Here is a 12,718-nt window from a genome sequence, read left to right on the forward strand (position 1 = left end):
TGGCTTACTAAACAGTTCTGTTCAAAGTTCTTTCCAGTTTCGCAAATTCTTCATAACTGACTGTAAAAATGATGCCTTACAGCTCACAAATAACCAAGTTTGAACAGGATCATAGGCGGAAATCCTGGGGGGGTCCTGGGGGGACAGGACACCCCCTATCTGACGGTTGTCCCCCCTAAAAATATGATTAAAAACCAGTTTGTGTATTGCAAATAACAATGTTTTATACTTGAAATAATTGTGTAAGTAGTACAACAACATAAACGGGACAAAAATGCGTTTTAAGTTTAGAAACATTTTGAGTCTTCCCTCCCTTGCCTCACAGTGATTTGGTCCAAATGCCTGCTTTCCTCTTTTACATCACCTACACACACAAGTCCGGTGAGAGAGAACAAAGTCAACAGATGTGGAACTCCAAGGCTGTCAAGGCTATTTTATTCACTTAAACATCGGATGAAGGGATTATTTTCTCTTTAATACAGATGATGCCAATGTATTTTTCGATGAGTCACTATGTTAGCAATAATAACATTACCTGCTTGACAAAAAGGGTTGCCAGGTTTTTTACAACAAAACCCTCCCAATTGCTACCCAAAACTAACCCAACCTAACCGTGTTTCGAGGGGGTCCCCCGGTAAAAATCGCGTTCCGGTGGCTAAAATACACGTTGTTGGGGTCGCTTCAACCCGCGGACATGAAAAACAACCCGCGGCAACAGTGATAAAGTAGCCCAATTCCACGGAAAAACCGCTTTGGCACGGTCTCCCTGCTGCACTAATAGTAGTAAGGGTTTCCTCTGTGTATACATATCCTTACAAGTACAATTTTAGCTGTATTATTTGTGTCCCCTTCAAAAATCGCTCTTGAGAAATGTTATGTTTATTGTCACCCCCAACTGTTAGACGAAATGTATGCCCCTGAACAGGATTAATGTTAAGTGCTATTCAAAAATTATAAGTTTCACATTTCTGCTTTTTAAATTCTCTAAAAATGGGCCCCACCGTAACCTTGCATTTTTTTCCTTAAGAAAATGAAGGGTTAGTTGAAATTTACTATGTGGTAATCAACATTATTCCACTAATGCTGTTGATTGAGCTTAACTTGTATTGAACCCAGACCCTTTTGCTACTGAAACTAAAACCCTTGCAAACCCTTACTCTCTATTGCAATTCTCTTCTGATTAACCATAAAATGTTGTATTTTTTAGCAGGGTTAAAGTTGCTTGTAGTGTTTATATTTTGTAGGCAGCTTTGGTTAAATTTGTCTGCTAATTTAATCAATGTTAGTGTTCAGACACTGTTGACATTCACTTTATTTTGCCCCTTCACCACATTCATGGTGGGTCGACATTCGGGTCATAATCACTCCCGGCTGCTCGGAGTACAGCATGACGGACGCGATTGGAAGGGATTGGGCTTCAGTCTGTCTGCCTGAGGGGACTCCTTTTAAATCCTGTGTGTTTGCAATTAGCAGATGGCATCTCAGATTGTTTCAGTGACACTTGATAAATGCAACAATCTACATTACATGCTCACACAGAAGAGTCACATAGGAGAAAGAGAGCGATCCCTTGCTTATTGAATCCCTCATTGGGATGGTTCCCTTGTGTCTCATGTAACTGCACATATCCCAAATGGACTACTATTTAAAGTAACTTTTCACTACTGCTATAACCAACTTGATTTCCATACTTTATGTATATATGATTCATATTCAGATTTTAGGATAATCAATCATGCTTTTGACAGGCACAGATGGCACATTGAGAAATTTCCAAACGGCTTCTCTCTAAAAGGCAGTCACCTGGAAAACACACACTCATTTATGTTTTAATGGTGGTGGGGACTTTCCATTGACTTCTATTGTTTTATACTGAGGAAATAAATAATATTTTATATATTTTAGGATGAATTTTCATCAGCCATTACTCTTTAGGATTTTTTGATGATTTGTTCAAAATAACAGCATTTATTTGAAATACATACTGTATATAATTCACAACGAATGAAATAGAGAGGCACTAAGGCATACGTTTTATGTGAAGTGTGTGGTTTTACATTTACTCTGCTGTGAGTATCTAAGCAACAGAGATACTTGTTTCATATTTAATGCAGAATTGCTCCCTACTGGCAGCATTCTGATTTTTCAGGCCCAAACAATTTTACAAATTTCATTTTACCTTTACCACAACAAATCTATATAGATGAAACTCTCATGTCCTTCCCAAGTGTGACAGTGAGGAGTATTACTTCCTTTTTTTCTTCCAATCACTTGTAGGAATCTTTGCACAGTAATTTACAGTTGTGGCCAAGTTAAGGTTAAACTAAATTTCATAGGTTTGAGTATCTGAGTGTCTGCTAGCAGGTTCCAGGTGATAAGCGCTCTAAAAAAAAGAGACCCATGGACGATCTGTACCGCTGGAACCCGCATGAACAATTAGTGATTTGAAATGCAAAGTGACTCATTTATCTCCATCCAGCTGCTCAGTGGAGCCTCAGTGGCAAATGCTAAAAACAGCCTTTAAAGGGGTCATATGATGCGATTTAAATGTTTCCTTTCTCTTTGAAGTGTTACAAGCTCTTGGTGCATAAAGAAGATCTGTAAAGTTAGCCGGCCTCCGCTCATTCTAGCCCTCCGTGTGTGACGCTGTGTTTTGTTGTGAAAGCGAAACTATTTTGTTTGGCCTTCCAAAAGAGGACACAATTAGAAATCAGAAAATAATGTGTTTTTTTAACCTTAAACCGCATAAACACATTTCATTACACCAAATACAAAAAAAAATGTTCTTTTTAGCAACATCATATGACCTCTTTAAAGAAAAGCAGAGCGCTGGTAATTACAAGACAGAAGGAAGAGCAGTGGTGAAAGTGTGGGTGGTGATCTCAAGACCACCATTCCCCCCCAGGCAGAAGCTATAAAAGCACTAATTGAAGGATTTTTACAGTGCAAACAGTGACGGAGATGAGGAAAATAAAATAAACATAAATGATGATGCATGACTCCTAGGGTTTATGAGCTTCTGGCTGTTATTAGAGCAGTTTGTGTTATTGTTTTCAGTGGTTAGCGCTCATCACCGCTGAAGACACTCCTGCTGGCCTGCTCTAAACAGCCTGTCAGAGAACACAAGCGCTCATCGAATCCCTGTGATTCACACCTGCCCTGCATCACTGTCAGACACTTTTGACTGGCTGTGTTTGGAGTCAGCACTCATTGGGTGAATGGAGATGTGGAGGGACAGAGGTTTGAAATATTAGCATTTATTTTATTGCAAAAAGTGATTTTAAGAGTAATGGTTGTCAGTTTGTATTCATTACATCACTTCATGGACATCAGATCAGTTATTTGTAGGGCTGCAAAACGATTAATCGCGATGAATCACATTCAAAATAAAAGTTTACGTTTACATACTGTATGTGTGTGTACTGTGCATATTTATTATGTATATATAAATACACACATATTTGTGTATATTTTAAACATATTTGTCTGTGTATATATATTTATACTTGTGTATCATTTATATTATATATAAATATAAATATTTTATATATAAATTTAACATTTTTATGTGTGTATGTGTGTGTATTTATATATACATAATAAATATACGGTATTTAATATGCGGTACACACATATAGTATGTAAACATAAACTTTTATTTTGAATGCGATTAATTGCTTTGCAGCCCTAATTATTTGTATAATTTAATATAGTATATTAATATATTTTGTAATAATTTAACATGATATTTTGCGGTTTTCATAAATTGCCTGTGTGATGTATCGATCCAGGCAGGTCCATAGTACAGAACAACATCATGTTCTCAAAGCCAAAGTCATGGGCTCGATTCCCAGGAAATGCAACTATTTATTCGCAATAAATAAATGCTTAAATGTAAATGTTTTTGATCATTTCTCAGTAAAAACTTAAATGTTAGCAACATTGATTATAAATGTCTAAAAATCATTAAAAAAACTATTTCAATAGTACATTGAGTTTATTTTTCAGTCTGTTCTATTTTTTGGTATACGTTGTGGTCTAGTTATTTTTTTTAATCGTTCTTGCTGAACAATTTTAATGATCCAGTGAACTTGTCAGTTCTGGGTTTTTGTAAGTCAGTGAATAAATGCATGGAACAGCAATACAATATTGAACATGACTCACTGGTCTCTTGGTATCTCTTTTGTGTTGAGAACAAGTTCCAAATAACCAAACTGTACATCAGTGGATGTAGATGAAGAGCATTTGCATTTTCTTGTTCACTAGAATGGATTAATATAAAATAGATGAGATTCTGTGGATTTTAGTGCCCACTGTAAATAACAAATAATGTTCTCAAACATGTTAAAATATTAATGGTGACTGTAGGTCATTGTTGTTTTTCATGCATCAACAGTCAACTTCCAGATTGTTGACAAAGTATGGTTAACATTCAGGTTGACTTTTACGAGCCACTTACATACAGTACATAATACCTGCATCAGCAACATGCATAATAAATAAGCATAAGTAACCTTTTCCATTTAGCCTCAAACAGACTCCATTTGTTTCAGTCATTGTACAATTATGGAGTTTTTCTGCTGGAGCCCTGATGCTGCTACATTAATCAAAAATAGATCTGAGTTGGACTACAGGACCTTGGCAAGAGCCATGGTTTTCTATTGTGTGCTCAACTTTACTGCCAAATCTCATGCTACATGCTCTTTGATAAGAAAAGAAAAGAGTCCTGGCAAAATAAATGGATCTCAAGGCCTAACATGGGATTTATTTTTTGTAGTAGAGACACACTGTAGTTAATAAGAAACTTTATTGCGTATTTCTATGGTTGGACGTGGGCATTATAGCGAAGGGAGAGATTATGTGAAAAATAGGAATGAGACCCTTGTCTGTGTGTGTTTGCATGTACAGCAGAGAAGATTTGACACAGAGTGGTGGTTGATGGGAGAAGTCCTGGTGATTACTGATGCATGTTATTGCTGAAGGTCACCAGCAGGCATTTCACTCTAACTGATGAACTCCCACTTATTGATCTGTTGAGGCCCTGCGGCGGGAAGATGAGGGAAGCCTATGAGGACACATGCTGAGCCTCTGGGGATGCAGTTCCACTGTGCAACCATGAGAACATGATGTCATGCTGCTCCATGCATGTTAGCGATTCAAAGCTGTGCTCTTTCAGTTTACTACTATGTAAGAAGTACATGTACAGGTGCATCTCAATAAATTAGAATGTCGTGGAAAAGTTCATTTATTTCAGTAATTCAACTCAAATTGTGAAACTGATGTATTAAATAAATTCAGTGCACACACACTGAAGTAGTTTAAGTCTTTGGTTCTTTTAATTGTGATGATTTTGGCTCACATTTAACAAAAACCCACCAATTCACGATCTTTCCATGACATTCTAATTTATTGAGATGCACCTGTAAATAGAAGGTGAAGTCTGAGGGTGAAGAGAAATGTAGCATAATTACTTACTACCATTTTTTTTTGCCATCGATACTCTGGACTTTCTTGAATATTTTGTAGAATTCACTGAGTATGTCAACTTTTAATTTAATTAGTGACATTTAAGGTAAAGATGCTGTAAATTTAAAGGTTATTTTTTGGTATCTTTGATTACATGGAGTAAAATGCACATAATGTTCTTTATAGTTTCTTCAGGTTATTTAAATGTCTTTCAGATTAAGAATAAACATTTTAAGATATTTAAGATATACAAACCCTCTATTGAAACCATAAGAGTGTATTACTGTTGTTGCTCATATATGAATAAACCCTTTAATGCTAAGTATACACTTTTGGTGAGCTCAAGTACCACTTAAACTCAATCAACTCTGTATTTTACGTTTTTTTTTTTTTTTGTAACGTTTTGGTTTCTACTCTTCCCATTGCTTGCAGACATTTTATTCAAGCAGGCCTCCTTCACAACTTAGTAACCTAACATCTTTTTTTGAGTTGTTTGTCAAGTGTTCAGAAATCTCTTATGGGCGAGTGTTGTTTTTCTCCGCAAATGACAAGAACACTGCTTGTTTACTTGCTCGAGAGACTCGAATGTCGTTGACTCATCCATGTTTTTTTTTTTTTTTTTCATCGAAAGTTCAGTTTTAAGATGATCAAAGTTGGTTTCCTTTGCAGCCGAGAGAGTTTTGCTTTAATGATTAGAAAGATTGATGATTTTTAAGAGAATTAATAGAAATTTGAAGTGCATTTTGACATGAGAGCTTCAGCATTTTCAGATGAAATCATTTTGACTTATAATTGGCAACCCAGAAAGAAATGAACTCCAGTCTGTTCCCACTGATCCTGTCTGAACCAGTTTGCTTGTGTAATCTACATAAAGAATACAGCATGCAGTTGCCTCCCACAAAAACAGTCTTTTAATGTAAATTCTATTAGTCAACATTAATAATCGCAATTACAATATCAAGGGAAGTAATTTACATTGTGGACGCTAGTGTAAAAGCATCCCATTCTGGTGACCAGTAACCACCTTTACATCAGGTTTGACATTCACCATCAGAATTCAGTGTTTCTTTCTTAGTGTTTAGGCAAAAACATGATCTAGTTGTATGCAAGCATTTGTCTTCCTAGAAAGTTCTCTTGGTGACTCACCTCACAATTGCATTAGCCACCGTATGGCATTTTACACATGTCTCTGTGTGTTCATCTCAGCACAAGGCAATTACACCAAGATGAAATATTCATTGGGTCCCCGGACACTCTCCGCTGCGCCCTCGAGTCCACCATGAGGGTGTAGATTGCATCTGCGTTGCGTCCTCTCCTGTGATACAACATCAATGACACGTCATGAAAGTGGCACGAGATGCCATTCGGGCTTTAACGACATACATATAAAAGAGATCCAGGGACCTGTCAGGTCTTTATATCACCTCTGTCCCCTGGGTAAACCTTCAGGAAAATCAACAGTTTGATATCCAGAGGCATGCTGAAAAATGTATGGGGGTAATAAAGGCATGCACAGACTTGGCATTTAGCCAAAAATGCTTGCTGATATATATACGTGCCCGTGTCAGCCTTTGAGCATAATGACAGTCTTTTATCATCGATATGACAAAAAGTCATTGGGGGGATTCAACGCTGATCTGGCCTTGTTTGTGTTTATGTATGTTCTCTGACATTTACTTTGCGACATGAAAAGTGCCCCTGGGTGTCACATTATGGATACCGGGGGGCTTTAGTGGGAGAATTCTCATTTTGCCGAAATGAAACTCACGCTGGGACCAGCCTTTTATCATCTAAGTGCTTTTTGGTTGATGTACTTTTTATGCTTGTTGACAGAATTTCTTTTCTCTCTTCTCTCGTTTTTCCTTTCGCTCCAGGCCTCGTGAAGCTGGGAATCCACTGTGTCACATGTCAGAAAGTTGCCATAAAAATTGTAAACCGGGAGAAACTCAGCGAGTCTGTGTTGATGAAGGTAAGATTGGGCTGTTCTTTCAGTGTACTGCATGAGATGACTAAAGTAAAGCAGTCTGTTGCTCTGCACTGAACTATGATGGAACTGAAAGTTGTGAATATGGCTGTTCGTACCAAATCTGTCAGTTACATTTACACTGTAGTGGGTGAGTTTGAATAGTTAAATATATTAAGATTACTCACAAAGCTTATTCTATATGTTTATGTTTGTGTCAGCTCTGTCTGCAAGGGAAAGTTAGCACCATTTCTGTCCTAATTATACCGAGGTACTTGCTACAGCAACAAAACATGAAAGAGCCTTTTGAGTATGAACAGGCAGCTGTCACTGTGCTGCTGAACTCGCAATCAGGGGATTGTTTGAGTATATGAAAGGATTACCCACAATTCTTTTACCCATCTTCAGTAGTTGCCTAATGGTATACACAGCTGCATACTACCACTGTTAGACTGGGCATTGATTAGCTGGTGTTCAGTTAAGGTTATCTTATCTCTAATTGTTCATTATCCGGTTTAAATCATGCACAGTGAGTGTTGCTGTCAGCTCTCCATCTCTGATCCTCTAATTGGGTTTGTATTTTGCTGAAAGTGACACGTTTGTCACATCATACACAGCTCATGATATGTAAAGTTCCTTCTATATGTTTGTTGAAAGTCAAATGTTGGGGAGAAATTCACCAAGAATGAATGGCATCCATCAATAGGATTATAAGCAAAGAATCAGGAAATTTGGGTTGTTTACACTATTCACAAATTTAATACAATTTGTGACAAGGAACATTTTTAAATGGAAACTGCCATGCTGATTGGCTCAAGTGTTAGAACAGGACTCATGAAAAATCTTTAAAAAAAGAAATGTTACAGCTGTAATGCAGTGAATTTTTGAACAATGTGTTTTGGTTGGAAACCAATAGCATATGATGCAATTTATTATTATTAGTTTTCAGCGCATTCTTACTGATGCTTTCAAAGTCATCTTTGAAATTTGTTTGCAAGTTAGAAAACATTTCTGGACAGCAATTGGATGTTTCCCGGATATAATTTTTGTGCTTCAATGTAGTGCATATGTTGTGGCTATGGTTGTAAGGATGTTTTCTGGAAAAAAAAGATAAGTACTGATAAAAATACTTTTTTTTAGCTTTACAAATATGGTGGTCACATCCTATGTGTTTATAACATTATCTGAAAGTCAGCAGATGTTCTTTGCTTTATAGAGTGAATAATTGAGTCTGTCAAACTGCTACTGTGGTATTAATTTTAAGAAGAAAATGACAAGATGGGCTTAAGAAGCTGCTGATGTTGCCAATTTGTTTTATAAATTCAGTGAGCTTTAACATAAAAGTCACCTCAACTTTTGACCCAGTCAACGTAATTTCCTCTCAGTGTCCATCCAGCATCATATGGATTTCATTAAATGGTTAATGGCTCATTAACTCCTGGTGGATTGTGGGGCAGTAGTAAATTAGGTGAGCTGATTGGTTCCTCATTGTAATTGGATGTGGGCTATACAGTCATCCGGTCCACATGCCGTCCCCAGACCCCCCTGCTCGCTCATAGTGTTTGGACTGCGGGGGAAATTGCTTTTCAGCAGGAAATAGACCTAAGCCTTATGGGAGTCTGATTGTGGATACAAGTTTTCATTGTCTTACTTTACTTTCCTCACCAGGCTGTATAATTTAGAAAACAAACGGGTGCTGTCGGATCCCAACATAGAGTTGGAGTAAAGCCGCCTCCATGACTGATAGTTAGTCGTGTTTCTCTGAAGGTCACCCTGTAACCCATTCTATTGTATCTCCTGCTTGTTTTAGCTTCTCACAGGGGCTGTTGTCATGGTAACCTGACATGATTGGCTTGGGGAGGGAGGTAGGTGAGAAAATTATATGCTTATAGTAAAAAACAGCTTCAGATGTTGCACGCCTCCGTCAAAGTAGCTGAAATTTCGCGAACAACGGAGGCAAAAGATTGAGACTGCAACCTGCTGTTCTAACGCATCAGAGTCCCAAAGTCATGACTAATCTTCTCTATGGTGTAATTTCCCATGATTCCACCTTGATTTATCTCATTTAAACTAGACTTCAGTTCAGTTCAACTCATTGGATAGTCTCCCAGTCATTGGCTGCTGTGTTTCTCCTGGAGTTCCCTCCTTACCACAGTCTTGATGGAATAAATAAACAATAATTACTTCATTAGTATAATTTTAGACAGTCAACAGGAGGTCACCTGTCATTCTGTTGTTTTCCTCCTTCTTCTCTTTCCTGAGCCTCCAGCGAGCCCTACGTTGGTTGGCATTTGCATAGCATGGAGCTGGTGTGCAGCTGTCAGTGTATGAAAGAGCATACATGGCTGTATGTAAAAAAGCAGGGGGTTCGGCTACTTCCTGTCAACGTGTGCGCTTGCTGGGACACAGTATACGAAAGACTGTGCATGTGTGCAATCAGAGCCCAGGGTGAGCGCGTCAGGTTGTATTTGTGTGTGCAGCATGTCTAAAGCTAGGTGTGCAGTATGCAGTGTGTGTGTTCATGTCTACTCCCAGGGAGAGGCGGTGTTGTGTGTTAGGTGATGGCACGGACAGAACAGAAGCCTGGCATTTGAGAACATGCTCCTCGCAGAGAACTCCACGGCCCCTGCCTGGCCCTTCCTGAATTAATGAAGTCGTCTCTGACATTTTCAGACATGAAAAGAAAAGCTCTTTGACTTACTTTGCGGTCACACTAATGAGGGTTATGTCAGGAGGTGACCTCGGCCTACTTTGCCTCAGAGGATGTGCTGCAGAGGCCTCACAGCAACGTTGTTGTTTTTTTTTCAGGGGAAAGATGTGTTTGTATGTGTGTGCTTTCATTGTATTGCATACAATTATAAGTGGTGTTTTTAAAACCAGTGAATTTGATTAAAAATAGGGAGCGTTTTCGCAAGCGACAACGATGTTCCAGTTCTAATGCCATTGCAAAATTTTGAGCAAAGCATGCTAGCTGTTCTGTCTTTTGGCTGCACAGATGAGCACAGAACATTATTTAGAGTCCCAGCCTCAGAAGAGACAAGAGAGCAGTGGATTTATTGATTTTATTTACTGTATATTACGCTGCTGCCACACAGATCTAATATAAACATGTAATTTCTTTGCCTGCTGTTTCCCTTTACAGACACAACTGACTGTTTTTGTAACTCGTGTGTTTTAACATAAACTTGTGTGTATTTGACAGTTTAAGCTCAATAAGACATGAAAGAGAACTTAGTTTAGTACTCCCATGCCGTGTGTCAGCCGCTTTCTGTGTGTGTGCGCTCAGAAAACCGTATATCAGGAGTTTAAACTAATATGGTTTAAAACGCATGATTTCAGCACGATAGACATGATAATCAAAACCAAACAGATGTTTTTAGCAGAGAATCTGAGGTATGGGCTGTAAAGCTAGCAAAGCCCTATTCTGGAAAAGGGGGAGGGGAGCAGCAGCTCATTTGCATTTAAAGAGACATGTTTCTGCTTCCACTCAAAATAGGCATTTTCAAAAATGATATAATAAATTATCTCTGCTGTATTTTGAGCTGAACCTTCACAGACCCATTCTGGTGACATCTGAGACTTATATTACATATTGTAAAATAGGGCATAATAGTTCTCCTTTAAAACACTGGAAAAACTTTTTTCATTGTGTTTCCACTCCAGTCCCATTTTAATGGTGTTGTGGAAAAGCTGTTTTAAAATGTTAAATAGTGTGCTTATCGTTTAGCTTCCCTTGAGGCAGGCTACTCAAAACTATTTATGACAAACCATGCATTAAACATCATTCCCTCCTAATGAATTACTGCCTCTTGACACTGCAGGGTGGATCCCAGTAAACATTTCAGAAAGGTATCACTCTTTGGTTTAATCAAGTCTTGGGTAGTTAATGGTAAATGGCCCAAGGGATGGTGGGTGTGAAAGTTTCTCTCTGCGTGCGGTGTCGAATCCAGACAGGTCCTGAGGGGAAAGCTAACATTTCTGAAACCAAGCCCAGTGTTGCCCAGGAGACTGGCTGCTGAGGAGAAGGAGGGACATGTTGCACCCCTGCAGTGAGGAGATAACTCAAGCTGTGGATGAGTGCCAGTACACACACTATATGTTACACAGTGAAGGTGGAAGATAACCTTAACTATATATTTTAACTAAACTATATTTTAAAGGAGAAGTGTACAATTTTTACACCTCTAGCAGCACCAAACTGTATTCAAAAATATATTAGATATATATATGTATGTATGTGTATATCCATCCATCCATTAACGTCACTGTTCCTAAACTTTAGAATAGTGTTCTACAACAATATTTGACAATAATATTTAAATCTCACTTATTTACAGTCTGTTTTTAAAAATGTTTTTCTGATGTTCTGTACTTTCCAGCCAGTCAAAACTCAGAGTTGATGCATTTACCTCACATTTTGTGGTGTTACCTCACAACTTTCCTTTTCAAATTGAAGGAGCAAAATGGCTCAAAAAAGTTATTACCAGTTTCCCCTTAATAATAAACATAAGTGTTATCGGTCGTTTTCAGGTATGTGCAACCAGTACATATTCTGTTTAACATAACATAAAAAAGGGTTTCATGGTCCCTTTTTTTGCTGTCCTCTGTTACAGTTTTTCTCGATTGCTAACACACAATTCATGAAACAATTCACCATTTTCTCACAACTATAAACATAATCTCAAAACAACACACCATCTTGTGCAAACTTCAAACTTCCAGGTCAAAATCAAATACTTTAGTCAAAAACATGTTCTCGTTTGTCAGACTCAAACTTTGGCCTCAGATGACACACAAACCTGCCAAATACACACACTACTTCACTGCCTAGAGAACACTAGTGAGATCAATTCAAAACACTGTTACAAAAACCTCCTTTTGGGAAATAGGAATCCTTTTGCTAGTCAATCACTGTTACAGTATACGACATAAATAGAGGGGTGCAGATACAGTAAAATTCAGCAGTAAACTTTAAGAAAAGTTTACTGTCATGAGATCTTACAGAAAATGAAAAGCACTACAGGAGAAAAGTTCAAAGACTAAACAACTGAATACACAGTAAACACACATTGGAATATACTGTCAGTTACTTTACAGAAATAAATAAATAATGAATGAATGAATAAATAATTACAGTAAGTTCACTCACTCATTCATTCATTCATTCATTCATTCATTCATTCATTCAGCATCCTCTGCCAATTTGCATTACAGTATTGGTAGTATCCGTATTTGTTATAGCAGTTTCTAAGTCTTCTGACAAAAGACTTCTCTGCCTCCCCTAGACAG

General features: G+C 37.8%; 1 protein-coding gene across 8 annotated transcripts in view; it reads left to right on the top strand.

The window, feature by feature from the left end:
* The window catches only part of brsk2b (BR serine/threonine kinase 2b), a 163,428-nt gene that overhangs the window by 83,705 nt on the left and 67,005 nt on the right, over positions 1–12,718 (top strand). For all 8 annotated transcript variants that reach the window (XM_016497074.1, XM_016497076.1, XM_016497080.1 and 5 more), the window contains exon 2: positions 7,341–7,435. In XM_016497074.1, coding sequence (XP_016352560.1) covers positions 7,341–7,435 — 95 coding nt within the window. The remainder of the gene's footprint in view (positions 1–7,340; positions 7,436–12,718) is intronic.

Source organism: Sinocyclocheilus anshuiensis, unplaced genomic scaffold (assembly GCF_001515605.1).
Source record: "Sinocyclocheilus anshuiensis isolate Anshui unplaced genomic scaffold, SAMN03320099.WGS_v1.1 scaffold502, whole genome shotgun sequence".
NCBI classification, from domain to species: domain Eukaryota; kingdom Metazoa; phylum Chordata; class Actinopteri; order Cypriniformes; family Cyprinidae; genus Sinocyclocheilus; species Sinocyclocheilus anshuiensis.